This window comes from Carlito syrichta, unplaced genomic scaffold (assembly GCF_000164805.1).
Source record: "Carlito syrichta isolate Samal-C Ts95f unplaced genomic scaffold, Tarsius_syrichta-2.0.1 Scaffold262834, whole genome shotgun sequence".
Lineage (NCBI taxonomy): Eukaryota > Metazoa > Chordata > Mammalia > Primates > Tarsiidae > Carlito > Carlito syrichta.
The window spans coordinates 511,089-525,707 of NW_007206930.1; the positions used below are offsets into that span (position 1 = coordinate 511,089).

Genomic DNA, 14,619 nt, shown 5'->3' on the forward strand with positions numbered 1-14,619 from the left:
GCTATGATTTCGAAGATAGGAATGGAGCCTGAGGAAAAACCAGTTCCCAAGGAGAGAAAAGTCAGATTCTGAAATGGGGGGTAGAAATTCCTGGGATGGATGTTTGAACCAGGAGAGAAATGTGGACCTTTGGATCTCCTGAGGACAGGAGATCAAAGTTGAAGGTTTTAATGGGGGAAACTCTGGGAAGGATTACATGCTTCGCTGCTTTACTCTGGCCTGTGAACTAAGTCATGTGTGATGAACTGTTGGAAATCATTTCTCTTACATGTAGTAAGTCCTTTTAGTTTGTTTCCTCGACATTTCAGTTAAGGCTTAGTCATCCAACTTTGTGTTTTGTCAATTAAGTGAAAGATTGAGCTATAGAGGAAAATAAAATATACTGTACTTAGGTAGATTCTTAAGTTGCCTCCTAGAAAGTCCATTTTCCTAAAAAGAAATTAAATTTTTAACATAAACCTTCAACTTTTCTTTTTTACAGTTCATTTGGGAAACACTGTAAGAGAAGGAGATCCTGTGTTTGTTGGAAACATGAGCTTTTTTTCTTTTTGACTTAGTGAGAAACCATTTATTCTTTTGATTTATAAGCAATGTTTTACATATTCTGGTTAATACATCACATGTATAATGTGATAGTTCCCGTAAGAATGCTAAGACCACACATGTAAAGCTTGTATTAGGCTATTAGACAAATGCCACTTTAATATCATAGCACATACATATTATACTTTTTTCATTGAGAGAGGAACATGCCTTTCAAAAAATATTTTATTGGATGAAACTTTCTTATATGCAGGAAAACTTCTGGTTCTTTAATATAATTTATTATGCCTTTTAAAATTCTGTTTGATAAAAGCATTGGCATATTATAAATACCTGTAAAGAAAATATAGTTTAAAATTCCAAGGGAAATATTATATAAGTTTCCTCTTTTACATTTTCACAAAAATTCACGCAGGCACTGAGAAAGACTGACAAAACTTTTATGTCTAAACAATGTACTCCAGGTTGGAAACATTCAACATAATTTTATTTAAATATTAAAGCTTCTCGAGAGTGAACCTTTGGCTACAACCCGATGAGTTGATTGGGGTTTTAACCCAGAAGAGATACTGTTAGGAATGATTAAAAAGAAAGCTTCATACATTTAGCACTAGATTAGGAATGGGGAAAGGATGAGTCTTAATTCCAACTCTTTTGTTTATTACCACTTACTGGCCTTTCTGGATTTTGTATTTGTTTTTAGTTGAAAATGAGTAACTTTCTGGTCCTTTTCAGTTTTAATACTTTTTGATGTGCTTCAATAGTCAAAATTCTATCTAACACTTCATATCAAGCAACATGTGAACATTTCAAGGGCAGAGTGATACTACAAGTCTTCTAGGAGAACTTTCGCTAAGCATCACGGGTATTACTCTGGAAATACCCTTGATCTACACAAATTCAAATGGCAGAATAACAAGTGAATCTTGTCTTGCCAACCACACTTCAAGCCAGAACAGGTGACAGACTAATATTCTCTTCCTAAACCAGTTCAATGCCATGAAAGACATTACGAAATTCAAACTTCATGGAAGAACTGCAAACAACAAACTCAGTGAGAGAAAGCCAGCATTGTAGTCAGCCTTTGTGAGCACACTGAGAGAGGGGAAACTAGTTGGCAATGAATGAATTAGTTTTAGTGAGCATCCAGGTGAAGTGAGAGTCAATATGTCAAACTAGATTTCAAAGGTATCTTCAGATTCAAAAATGCCACTTTTTTTCCCCTAGAAATGCAACCTAAATTAATTAGATCATAGCAAACTTTCATAATCATTATTGCACAGATACTGTCTAACAGAAATTAAGGGTAGTTTTTTTTCTAATGCATTTATACTTTGTACACATTCGTTTAGTGCAGGAATGGGCACAATCAAATACCTATTGGATGCTGACCGGTAATGAATCAAAGGGCTGCTGTAAGTAGCATGAAGCAGAGTGCCTTGGGGACCTCAAGCTCAAGTCTAATTAGGCAGTTACTCCACAGTTCCAGCCAACATTTGCCATGAGGGAAAATGGGTCTGAAAATCAGGTTTTATGTGAAATCTCCTATTTTTAGTAATCAATCACATTTTCAAAGCATTCTGCATACCGAGCAAAATCTACCTGAGAGACAAAAAAGGTCTGTGTGCGGCCAGTTTGTGTCTCTTGGTTTAAAGTTTGGAAACAATTTGGTGAGAATTTGGATACTATCAGCTGTAGGACTGGAGAAGTTCCTTTAGTGTCAAAGAATGAACATTCAGTTTCAAAGATCCAGAACATCCTGTTTTAATGAACAAAATTTGAAAAAAATAACAAAACCTCTCATTGGTTCTTCCCATTAGGAATATGTTCCTGTTATTACCTTAGTTTTCCACGTGATTTGTGGTTTCTTGTTGTTTCCTGTTATTCTTATTTTTTAAAAATGTGACTAGGAATTGGCCGAGTTTTTTCTTTTCTGAGAAACTGGTATAAATTCATTCTCTGAATATGCAATTTGTGGTTGAAAAAGAAGACAGGTAAGGAAAACTTTCAGAAAAGGGAACTTGAGGAAGACCAGGACACAAAGCCACCTCTGGACTCACAAATGCCTCTACATGGTACACCAGACAAAGAAGAATGCCCTGTGATTGCTCAAACCAGAAAAATGCAGATTTCAAGGTCTGTTTCTAGATCTAAATAATAGAGATCTTCCCCTCCCACCCCAACATGACCAGATTTTGAGTCCAGGAATGAGTAGCATTTGGAGTAGAAAGGCCTAGGGTGTGTGGGTCTAATTGTGAACTCTTTAATTATAGACTTTCAAATGCTTTCTTGGCATCCAAATTTGAAGAGCCAAATGGCCAAGACTGGAAACATGCTATAGGAACAATTCTCTCTCTCTCTCTTTCTCTTTCTCTCACTCATTCTTTGCAGATTACTTTTTCAAATTAATTGATTGCCTAGGCTTTGCCTTTCCTTTTGAGAAATGAAATGGGCCAAAGGAGGAATCCTAATGCAGCATGAGAGCTGTGTGTCAACTGTGACTCCAGAGAGAACTACTTGCACAACATTTGCTTAGTATGACTGGCTTTGATGTTCACTTTGCTTGGGCAGGTAGGATAGATGTGTTTTGAAAAAGCTATGATCAATTCTGGAAGTTGAATTTCCTACTTGAGCTCATCCCCTTCAAATGTACAGTTTGGGGAGAAAAAGAAAAAGTGCCATGAAGGATATTATAAGCATAGGAATCAATGACAAAACAAGCACTTCAGACACAGGCCAAACCTAAGGGTAAGGAAGAAGTGTGAATATTTCCAACTTGGGGACCACACACTTATTTTAATTTTCCTCATTCAGAATGTCCACCAGAGCTTGAAGCAGCCGGTCATCTCTGTGCTTATAAGGTTTTGTGTTATAGAAAACATCAACATAGTCATTATACAGACTGTCCTCGGAGTCTTTAAGCTGGGAAGGTTTGTTCAGCTTTTCCAGGGCTTCGTAGAAGTTTTCATAAGGGATGCTGAGCTTTGCACTGGGGGGCTTCTTTGGTGACTGTTTTGGCAGCGAGTTTTTGCTGAAAGCGCTTTGAAGGAGTCGCAGCATGGCCTCAGATGGGGCTCCTTCCACCAGCTCATCCCTTCTGCCCCCGACACTCTCACTGCTGGGACTTTTGGACCCCAGGGGGTTGTCGTTAGAATTCTCTGGTGTGGGCTGCTCCTAGAACACAGAATACCACCCACAAAGAAGGATTAATGACAACCAGACAAGCTGGCTGCAGTCCCAGCACATGTCCACTGGAGAGGCAATGTGGGGGCTCAGAGATCACAAGCCTGGGAGTCCTATGTGTTCAAGTTTCACCCCTCAGTTGTCTACTTACTAGGGTACTTTTGGCAACCTTTTTAATCTCCCTCAACTTCACCTGTGACTTAAGAATAAGAACACCTCCATGTCTGCTGGCTTTGAAGTCTAAATGAGACAGTCTAGGTAAGTGTTCAGTGTGTGTTGGTTTCCTTCACTTGTCAGCCTGCTATGGGAATCCATTTGAGGAAGAAGAGGGTATTAGAATATTTGACAACTCATAGAGAAGGTATCTACCAGTTTCTGTAGTGTGAGTACAGCTTCCTTAGAGCACTTTACTCTCAGAAATACCCTTTTAACCCCTGAATTGCAAGAAGAGGCTAGGGAGAAGATGGAGGTGGTGAGCTGGGGGAGGAAATTGGAGATCTCAGAGAATCTGTTGACCAAGTGGAAAAGTGTCATGTTCTAACAACAGAAGGGTCCTGTTAATACCCTGTAAGGAATTTCAGAGGGAGAAACACAAAGGTTAACCTGCTTCCCAGACAGTGAAGAAAAGACCTGGGGACTCAGGTTCTGCAGGAAAACTACTTTGCAGATTATCAATGGGGCCAGAATCGGAGCTGAGGCTATCAAACAGTTGGTTTGTAAGTTTCTTAAATAAATACTAAATCTTTGTATCCTTCAAAACACCCAGCACAGAACTAGACCTATTATGGGCAATTCTGGAAATTCTGAAAGCCTGTTAACTACATCTGAAGCATTGAACTGGATGCTGGGGGATGCAGAGATTTTTTTTTTTTTTTTTAATGTGGTTTCTGGCCATCATCAATAAGGAGAAGCATGCAGCTATAGTAGGCTGAGACCCAGGAACATGAACGACTTACTTTAACTATCCTTCAAAATTTTCTGATTGAAATTGTGATTCTATATCTCCCCTTGGTGTTGCCAAGAAGTGTCAGGCAAGGAGAAGCCTACAAGATTTGGCCACCTGAGCCTTGGTTTCCTTTCTGCAAGACGGACATGCTGATGTTTATTCTTCCTAGGTTACAGGGATGATAGGTTAACTGAGACAATGTAGAAAATGTTCAAAAACTAAGGGCAATGAAAATGTTAGGTGTATGTGATCACACATAAAGATAACTTGCTTTTCAACTTGATGTCTGTCATAATTGGAGAAAAGTCGCATTGGGGGATTTGTAATTTTGAATTCACTAATTTTAATTTCTAAATTGTGGGTAAAAGAACAAATGAAAAAAATAAGGTTTCATCCCATGGAAAATAAACACCACACCACTACCACTCCTCTTCCTTCCCAACCATGTGTGACTTATTCCTTGTCTCAGTGTTAGACATGGCTTTATCGCTACATTGTCTACTACAGTTCAAAAGGGAGCGTGTCAAGAATGGAGCCATACAGACCTCCCCCAGGTTCACCATCTTCTCCACCCCTCTTCTGTCGTTCTGAACGGTATTGTAGGACGTATACACACGAGGCTGTTTCATGTGCTCTGGCTGAGAAGAGGTCCCATGCAATATCAGTTTCCAGTTCACAATCCTTCCTTCATTTTGCATTCTTCCAGACTAATGAATAAGCATATTTATATATATTAGCATATGTTTTGAATCATATAGAACAAACTCATTCAAAATAGCTAAAAAGAATTTCCTAGTTAAAATCTAATTTTAAGATTCTATGCACTCCATGTGACGAGCTTTATTTTGAAAGAAATCATTGGATTCACTTGCTGTAAAAATTGAGTTTGTAGGTTCAACAATTTAAAAACTAATTGCTTCATAATCAAGCATTTAATTAACAATTCAGAACTCTCTATGTAAATCTTGTTTTCCATATTGGATGTGTTCTTGAAAAACTTCATATACTTTCCATAAATAGAATTATATTTCCCAATTATCAACTTACAGAAACATTCCATTGGCGAAAACGTCAGCCTCTAAGCAGTCTTATAGACAATCTCCAGCATTAATCAGCCCTTAAAAAATATATACCTATGTAATAATTTTCAGAGGGTCGACAATTATGTTACAAATAATGTACTAAAATCTAAAATCACTTTGAAAAATATAAAAATGTAGAGTCAGATTTTGCAGACTTGATCTAAAATAATTTAATCTTAGTAAATGTATTTTCTTAGTTTTCTAATGGTGAAATTGAGTTGAAAAACAGAGGCCAAGTTCAAGAATGGGACCACCTACTAAGAACATTTTCTTGCTGTTTCTATGAGAGCAGAGCCTTTTACAATCTTCTTTTTTTTTCTCTGAGTTGGAGTCTCGCTCTGTCACCCAGACTGGAGTGCAGTGGCCGCTCCCGGCCACCGCAGCCTCGACCTGCTGGGCTCCGGCGATCCTTCCGTCTCAGCCTTCCAAGTAGCTGGAATTACAGGCGCGCGCTACCACGCCCGGCTAATTTTTTGATTTATTGTAGAGATGAGGTACAATCTTCTTTTCTAAATCACAGCTTTAGCAGAAGAAAGCTATCCTCAGAGGAAAAAAGTAACAATAACTATAAAATTTGTATTGGTTTAATTAACATCTTCAGAAATATAAAGAAACTTCTTTTTAAAAAGTTATCTAGGCATTTAAATCCACTCTGCTATGTATGACACGTTCTCTCAAAAGAACTAGAGTTGAAACACCATTTATTGATATTCTCACCTATAGAGAATACTGAAGAAGTGATACAAAAATAAATAATTCAGCTATATTTGGCTTTTTGCTCAGACATTTTTGCTCTGTCTCTTCATTTTTGTGACTGTGTGTTAAAATTACAGAAATGAGTGCCAAAGAATGTTAGTAAGCAGAACAAAACATAAATAAGAAATGCTTTTGTTTGATGATGTTAGTAAGCAGAATGAAAGATAAATAAGAAATGGTTTGTTTCATGACTGACTCTGAAAAAAAAGTCTTATTAAATAAGGTATCTCATTTAACATTAAGCTACTTCTAAACAGTCACTGCAGAATGATTTTAAGTGTGCCTTCAGGTGACTCCAGCAGAGTGTCATACCAAAGCTGGGCAGATCATTTGACTATCTGTGAATACAGTTGATTTTGGTGACTGAATAGGTCATATGGCTGACTGCATTCAGACTTGGGAACACTTGGATTTGTCCCATAATGTATTACTTTGTTTATCAGCATATCTTTTCTTCCCTCTTATAGCAAGGCATCGTTTAAAAAATAGTTATCTATATGAACAAGTAGGCAGGGCATGAAAATAATACACCTTTCTCTTACTTCTACCAATGAGTAGCACAGTTCTTTTTTTTTTTTTTTGAGTTGGAGTCTAACTCTGTTGCCCAGACTGGAGTGCAGTGGCACGACCCACTGGGCTCCAGCGATGCTTCCGCCTCAGCCCTCAGCCTTCCAAGTAGCCGGAACTACCAGCGCGCACTACCACCCCCTGCCCAGCAAATTTTTGATTTATTGTAGAGACGAGGTCTCGCCAAGTTGCCCAGGTGGGTCTCGAACCTGCGGGTTTAGGCAATCCTCTCGTCTCGGCCTCCCAAAGTGCTGGGATTACAGGCTGAGCTACCGAGCCCAGTCCTAATTCATGATGAAATCAACCTCAAAAATGTTTATAAATAAGGTTGTGGTTTTTTATCCTCTAATTGACACTCACCATGTCTGTAATTCGCAAAGTCCAGGTGCCTACAGGGTTCTCTCCCCATGTGTGAACAGACATGAAGTCCCAATTCTTAAAGCCATTGGGAGATGTGTCCCGTTCTCTTTCAGCCAACAGTACAGTGCTGGTTCCTGTTTTCATGCAACAAACACAAGTTAATGAATGCCCTAAGAGCTCCAATAGTAGGATACATTTCTGCATCTGATAACTGGAAATGAAAGCTGGGAAAGAATAATTCGCCTCATTTTCTCTTCTAGTATAAGACCAGGTTAGAGACCTTTACAAGGAAAAAAAAAGTTTTTATCTACACTACTTAGCACATTGTCTGATGTATAATAATAAATAATACTAATTGCGTCAATAAATATTGTGGAAAAAATAAATAATGAATGAATATGTCGACTAAGATTTATTTGAATACATAGAACTCAAAGAACTACATTTACAAATTGGATTAAAAGCGAGTCAAAGACCTAAAATACATTTTAGTGGAATTATTCTTCTGAAGTACAAGAGAAAATCTTGAAAATTTAGTAGGTGCCTGAGTCCATAATCATGTAGACATAAACATTAATTTATCATTTAATTAACTGAATTTTAATTATTAATAAGCATCATCAATTATTCAATAAATATATTAATTAGATGCATAATTCATACTGTCTTGTCACATAAAATTAATGGAAAATAACTCTAAATTTTAAAGTCCAAGTCCACTATAGATCAATAAATAATATTTCTATGTGAAAGAGTTAAAGGAACTATAGGTTTACCAATGAAAAAAAGCATTCCACTGATTTTTCAGGCAAATTCCTAGACATGAAAGCATAATACCACAATTAACAGAGCGTACTCCAAACCACTATGAGTTAATATTGTGGAAAATCATAAAGATCTTTCCTCATACGTCACCTATAGCAATTGAACTTTGTCTGTTGAGTCCTGCTAAAACATGAAAGAGTATTGGGAAAGCCCCTCTCAAAGCCACAAAGATTGTGGTTTATGGCCGACAAGCCCTTTCTCATGTACTATCTCACTTGAATTAACCCCATGTTAGGAAAAGTGTCCACGTCATATCATATGGACTTATTTGTATTATTATGATCACTTTGTTAGTCTTCTCAATTTTCCCTAATGGATCAGAATTCCCAGTTTTCAACCAACCTCTTAGATGTTTCAGATATATTTGTAAGTTTCATTAATCAATTATCAGAGTAACTTTTATTACAGTGTTACCTAAGAGAAAAGAATGATAGATAAGTAACTAGGGAAATTGAACACAGCTCGAAAATGCATGACTCCAGAACAGTTTATTGGTTGGACGTTATTTGAACAAGACTGAGTCTCTGTTTATCTAAGGGCCGGTGGCAATAAGTAGGGCAGAGGGAGATCTAACATTATAAAAAAAAGAAAAAGAAAAAGAAGCATGATTTTATGACTTGAAAATATCTATTGGGAGACTTAGTTCTGGTGAATAAACAAAAGCAATCACTAGTTACTTAAAACTTTCAACAAATGCTTAAAAATTTTTTTTTTTTCTTAATTTACCAGCCGCAGATGTAAGTGTGACATGAAGGTCTCCTCTTCGGGAATATTCGATTGTTGCTTCAAATTGCACATGCTCCAGGGACCTGATAGCGTTTTCTTGTCCTTCACAAGCTCTTGTTGGAATTTCAATGATAACTTCTCCATTAGCTTTCAGAGCTCTAAATACATTAAATAATCAGCATTGACTCAAGTGTATCTCAGCTTTCTTGCATTTTATGCACATGTATACACATCACTCTTGACTAGACACTCAGCTAGACTTGTTGTCGCTTCCTATGTTGAATAGAACTCAAGTCAGGATTAGGTATAAATTAATTTTAATGCATAAGAAAATGGCAAGGAGCACAAATACTTGAATACAATGCTATTTGCCATGGAATGAAATTCAGGTGGATTTGTTTTAGACCTATCAAAAAGACCCTCTTAAGAAAAAATGGGTAGAGTTAGGTGGCTCACACCTGTAATTCAAGCAATTTGAGAGGCCTTGGCAGGAGGACTGCTTGAGCCCAGGAGTTCGAGACCAGCCTGGGTAACATAGTGAGACCTCATTTCTATAAAACAAACAAACAAAAACTTAGCAGAGCTTAGTGATGCATAGCTGTTGGGGAGGCTGAAGTGGAAGGTTCTTCTGAGCCTAGGAAGTTGAGCCTGCCATGAGTCATATTCATGCCACTGCATTCCAGCTTGGTTGACTCCAACTCAAAAAATAAAATAAAATAAAATATAATAATTTTTATCTGTAAATTAAGTGCATTCGTAAGGCATGCCCCTAAGCTTCCCCCCTTAGGTATTTTTTAGGAGTGGGTGTTCAGTATTATTATGACTGCCCTGATAGAAATAACAAAACAGCCGGGCTCGGTGGCTCAGCCTGTAATCCCAGTGCTTTGGGAGGCCGAGGTGAGTGGATTGCCTGAGCCTGTGGGTTCGAGACCCGCCTCGGCAACTTGGCAAGACCTCATCTCTACAATAAATCAAAAATTAGCCGGGCGTGGTAATGCACGCCTGTAGTTCCAGCTACTTGGAAGGCTGAGGCGGAAGGATCGCTGAAACCCAGCAGGTTGAAGCTGCAGTGGCTGGCAGCGGCCACTGTACTCCAGTCTGGGTGACAGAGTGAGACTCCAACTTAAAAAAAAAAAAAAAAAAAGAAATAACAAAACACTTTTAGCAAATTTTGCTTCTGTGGGCAGATGTTGTGTATGAGAGTTGGTCTATCTATATAAAAACAATGTGATAAAGGATCCTTCTTAGAAAAAAAGCCATGAATCATATGGCACTGTGGCATCAGACAAGGTTATTTTGGAAGCAGGTTTTGGGTGATACTGGTTGGCAAGTATCACATTTCATCAGCTCTAAGACACATATTTAAAAATAGCTTAATATTGATTTTAGAAAGAAAATTAACAGTGACGATTGGTCATAGTTTAATTGACAATGTTTTTTCTTAACTGTGCATGAAACAATGGTGCGCCTTAGACTTCATACTATGTGGTTGGTAGGCAAAATACAAATATGCTAACATGATTTCTGGATCTTAGTCTCTCAGTGGTTCTCCATGGAATTCAGAAGGGTAGGTGAGAAAAAAACTCAGGCAGAATGACAAACGTTGTAATTAAATTGTGCCATGGGCACATATTCATTTAAAATTCCAGGAGACGCTTACCTCGGCTCAAAGTCATTGTCCTTTACAACACACTCTTTCTTCGCAGGCACGCTGCTCCAGGTCCTGGGATCAGCTAAATCTACCAGAGCTTTGGCATTTAGCAAGCCAAATCCAAATCGACTGTTCACCATCAAGCCTGCTCCATTCTTTTTCCATCCGGGGTTATTGGCCAGTGGGTCATACTCAGAGGTCCAGACAACCAGGTGCTGCATATCTCTCCAAGTGAGATTTGGGCTGGAGGGAAGTGACCCAAAGTATCTTTCAGAGACAAAATAAAGTTTCCTTGCAAAAGCAAGTGCTCACAATAAGAATTTCCTTTCAGGGATTATGAAGTACCTTTTGCAATCATTCTCATCTTACTCTAGTGTCTATTACTATTGATATGCCTTTTCATTCAGAATTCAAATAGAAGTGTAACACTTTTTTTTTTTTTTTGAGTTGGAGTCTCACTCTGTCGCCCAGACTGGAGTGCAGTGGCCGCTCCCGGCCACCGCAGCCTCGACCTGCTGGGCTCAGGCGATCCTTCCACCTCAGCCTTCCGAGTAGCCAGAATTACAGGCATGAGCTACCACGCCCGGCTAATTTTTTTATTTTATTGTAGAGATGAGGTCTCGCCTGCCCAGGCGGGTCTCGAACCCGCGGGCTAAGGCAATCCACTCACCTCAGCCTCCCAAAGGCGTGGGATTACAGGCTGAGCCGCCAAGCCCGGCTGAAGTGTAACACTTTGTTCTTAATTACTAATTATTTATGTATAACTGGAGCAAACATTTTAAATGACAACACTTTTTCAATGCCTTTCATTCTTATGTTGTCCATTAAAAGTCTTGGCATTTTTAGTGTCATAAACTCACAGAGGCATTGACTTCATTCTTAGGAAGAGTCCGATTTTAAAGACACACAGACTTCTACCTCTTTAAACACATTTTGTCTTTTTTCTTTATGTCTCCAAAGTATCAAGAAACTCTTAGCTAAGTGAGCTCTCTCTTGCAAGGCACTGTGCTAAACACAGTGGGGATATTCAAGGAGGTGGTTCTTGTCTTTAAGAATTTTACAATCCAGTAAAAAGAATCAAATCTTTTTATAACTATATCTGTTGAATGCTGTATTCATAGCTTAATGTATTGTAGGAGTTTAAGAGGAGAAAGAATTTCTATGGAATATAAAGACCCAGGAAGGTTCTTTGTGGGAGAAATACTTGAGCTGAACTTTGAAGAGTGGGTAGAATGTCAAGAAGTGGAGACAGAGAAAAAGGCATGAGGCCATTGTAGCAAAAGCACCTAGGTGGGACAGTACAGGGTATGATCAGATAGCAGTCCAGTTTGCTGGAGCAGGGAGAGGCAGTGAGGAATACTAAGTCAGAGCAATGTAAAACTTGAATGTCAGAAACAAAGCTTAGACTGTATTCTTTGACTAGTGGGAATTATCAAGGATTTTTGAGCAAGAAACTAGTAAAATCATAAGTCTCAGTAAGATTAATTTAGCAACAACATAAAGATAAATCAGAAATGTAGGAGATTGCTGGATGTATTATAATACAATGAACCTTGAGAGTCCTATTTAAAACTTCAATTCTCAACTGGGAGCTGTGGCTTATGACTTTAATCTCAACACGTTGGGAGGGTGTGGTGAGAGGAGAGCTTGAGCCCAGGAGATTGAGACCAGCGTGGGCAACACAGGAAAACCTCAAATCTACAAAACATCAAAAAGTTAGCCAGACATGGTGGCACACACATGTAGTCCCAGGCACTCAGGAGACTGAGGAGGAAGGAACACCTGAGCCCAAGAGGTTGAGGCTGTAGTGAGCCATGATCATGTCACTGAACTCCAGCCTGAGCAATGGATGAGACCCCCAACTCAGTCAATCAGTCAATCATATTTCAATTCTCTCATTGCTCCTGAGCTTTCTTATTCTGTCATATATGTATTTTCTTCTTCCGTAGCACTTAGCACCTAACATATTGGGAAATTCATTTGTATTGCTTATTACTAATGTCTGTCTCCCTTGTTCAAATTTAGCCACGAGAAGTGGTGAGATCTTTATCTATCTTGTTCTCTGATGAATACTAAGTACTCAAGAGAATGCAAGACACAGGGTAGAGGCTCAGTAAATATTTCATGGTTCAATGATTCAATGTTCCTGAGTGCTAACTAGTCCCAAATATAATTGTAAAACGTACTGTGATTAGCCATGAGTCAGATTATTTCAAGATCTCAAGCTTTTCCTTGACTTTGAGACCTGCATTGTCCCCTGAAGTCAATCAAGCATTATTTAATAAATAGATGCCCAAGTGTCTACTCCTCAAGTTTCATAGCAAGTCAGTGCTTTCTCTAGTTTTAGACTCATAAGTAATTAATGCTGAACTCTTTCATTTTCAACTTGCTTTAAAGGACTGCTCCAACACCTGACAGCTTAGCTTCCTCTTACTCAGCTCACCTGAGTTCCTGAAAAACACACCACTTCACCCCAGAGAGTGACTGATGGAGACCTTAGAGGACTCCCAATCATGAATTCTCGGTGAATCCCAGACCACTTGCATCATAATCACCTGATTCCCTTGTAATAATGAAAACCCTTGAGTCCCACCCCAACCCTACCCATCAAAATATCTAAGGATAGGGTGTGATTTTTATACTTGTATATAAAAAATAAAAACTGTCTAGCCAGTTCTGTATTACAGAAAAAAAATAACAGGAGTTGGTAGAAAGATTATAAGCATATGATGAGTTAAGACTATTATAAGTCATTTCAAATCATGGGGTCAGAATAGGGAAATAGAAAACACATTACACTGTATTCTACTGCCAAAGAACTGTGCAACCTTAGACAAGTCACTTTCTCCCTCTGGGCCTGAGTTGATTCCTCTATAATATGAGAAAATTGAATATGACAATCTCCAAAATTCCCTCCTATTCAGATCTTCTAACTGCCTAATTGCATAAATACCTCCTTGTAGCTCTTGTTTCCTTTTTGGTCATCCTGCATTCAGGAATCATTAACTATCTGAGCAGAAATGGCTATTTTCTCAATGTAGAAACTCATTCTGTCCTATAAAGCACTCACTGAAATGCCTGCTTCCTTCCAGGCTTTTTAAAAGAGTTTTGGGTAAATGCCTTGTATCAATGTGATCAATGGGCAACATACCAGCTTTCATTTGGGTCATGAGTATGTGCAGGTGTTTGCACATGGGGAGGAATGAGGAATGGTACTGTGCAGGCATCAGACCAGTCATATACATCATATACAGAACAGGCTTTCTATATTTTTATCGTAGAGCAGTTATTTTGTATTTACTTGCAGATTTTATTGTTTTCAAATTTTATCTCATCTTTGCAAAATATTCCAGCAGCCTCATTGTCATGCAGTTAGAAAAATTAAACTTCTTTTCCTAACAGGGTTATTCTTCATTTGTGTGCTGGCATTTCGAAAATGAAAAAGAGCTGTCAAGAATGGTGCAACTCATTCCTGCCAGCCTTCCTTTGTTAATTAGTGCTCAATGGCAACCACAATAATTAATTTTTAAAAAATTGCATTGGGTTGGTAATCAAAGATATGTTTACAGAAAATAAGGGTTATGGAATTAAACATTGAAATGAAGCATTGCTTCTAATTAGAAGAGATGTAGGTAAAGAAATCTGGAGACAGCATTCTAGAAGTCTTAGGGGGCCACCTGGTCTATTCTCTAATTGCACCTAAATGAGTACAGATTTTGAAGATTTTCTAACTTGGACTTTCCATCATTTCACAACCCACTGAATCAAGGATTTTTGTTGGTGTTGTGATTTTTTCCAAAGAGTTCATGCAGCACTGAACGTTCATTACTTTCTCTAGACTTTAATAAAAGCAGAAGATTGGTTCATCTATTTAATATCTCCAAAAGTGTGAAGGGATTCAGTGGTTCACTTCAGAATTTTTCTTTCCTATTAAAAATTATTCTGATTCTTTTGATCTTACCTTGGCTGATTGAGGCTAT

The 14,619-nt window shown here is 38.2% G+C and overlaps 1 protein-coding gene across 2 annotated transcripts in view; it reads right to left on the reverse strand.

Moving 5' to 3' along the window:
- Positions 1 to 546: 546 nt before the first annotated feature.
- PCSK1 (proprotein convertase subtilisin/kexin type 1) overlaps positions 547 to 14,619 on the reverse strand; it is a 48,075-nt gene continuing 34,002 nt past the window's right edge. For both annotated transcript variants that reach the window (XM_008052203.2, XM_008052204.2), the window contains exons 10-14: positions 10,649 to 10,882; positions 8,989 to 9,146; positions 7,438 to 7,571; positions 5,218 to 5,379; positions 547 to 3,717 (exon numbers count right to left, since the gene is read on the reverse strand). In XM_008052203.2, coding sequence (XP_008050394.1) covers positions 3,340 to 3,717; positions 5,218 to 5,379; positions 7,438 to 7,571; positions 8,989 to 9,146; positions 10,649 to 10,882 — 1,066 coding nt within the window. In that variant the 3' untranslated portion in view covers positions 547 to 3,339. The remainder of the gene's footprint in view (positions 3,718 to 5,217; positions 5,380 to 7,437; positions 7,572 to 8,988; positions 9,147 to 10,648; positions 10,883 to 14,619) is intronic.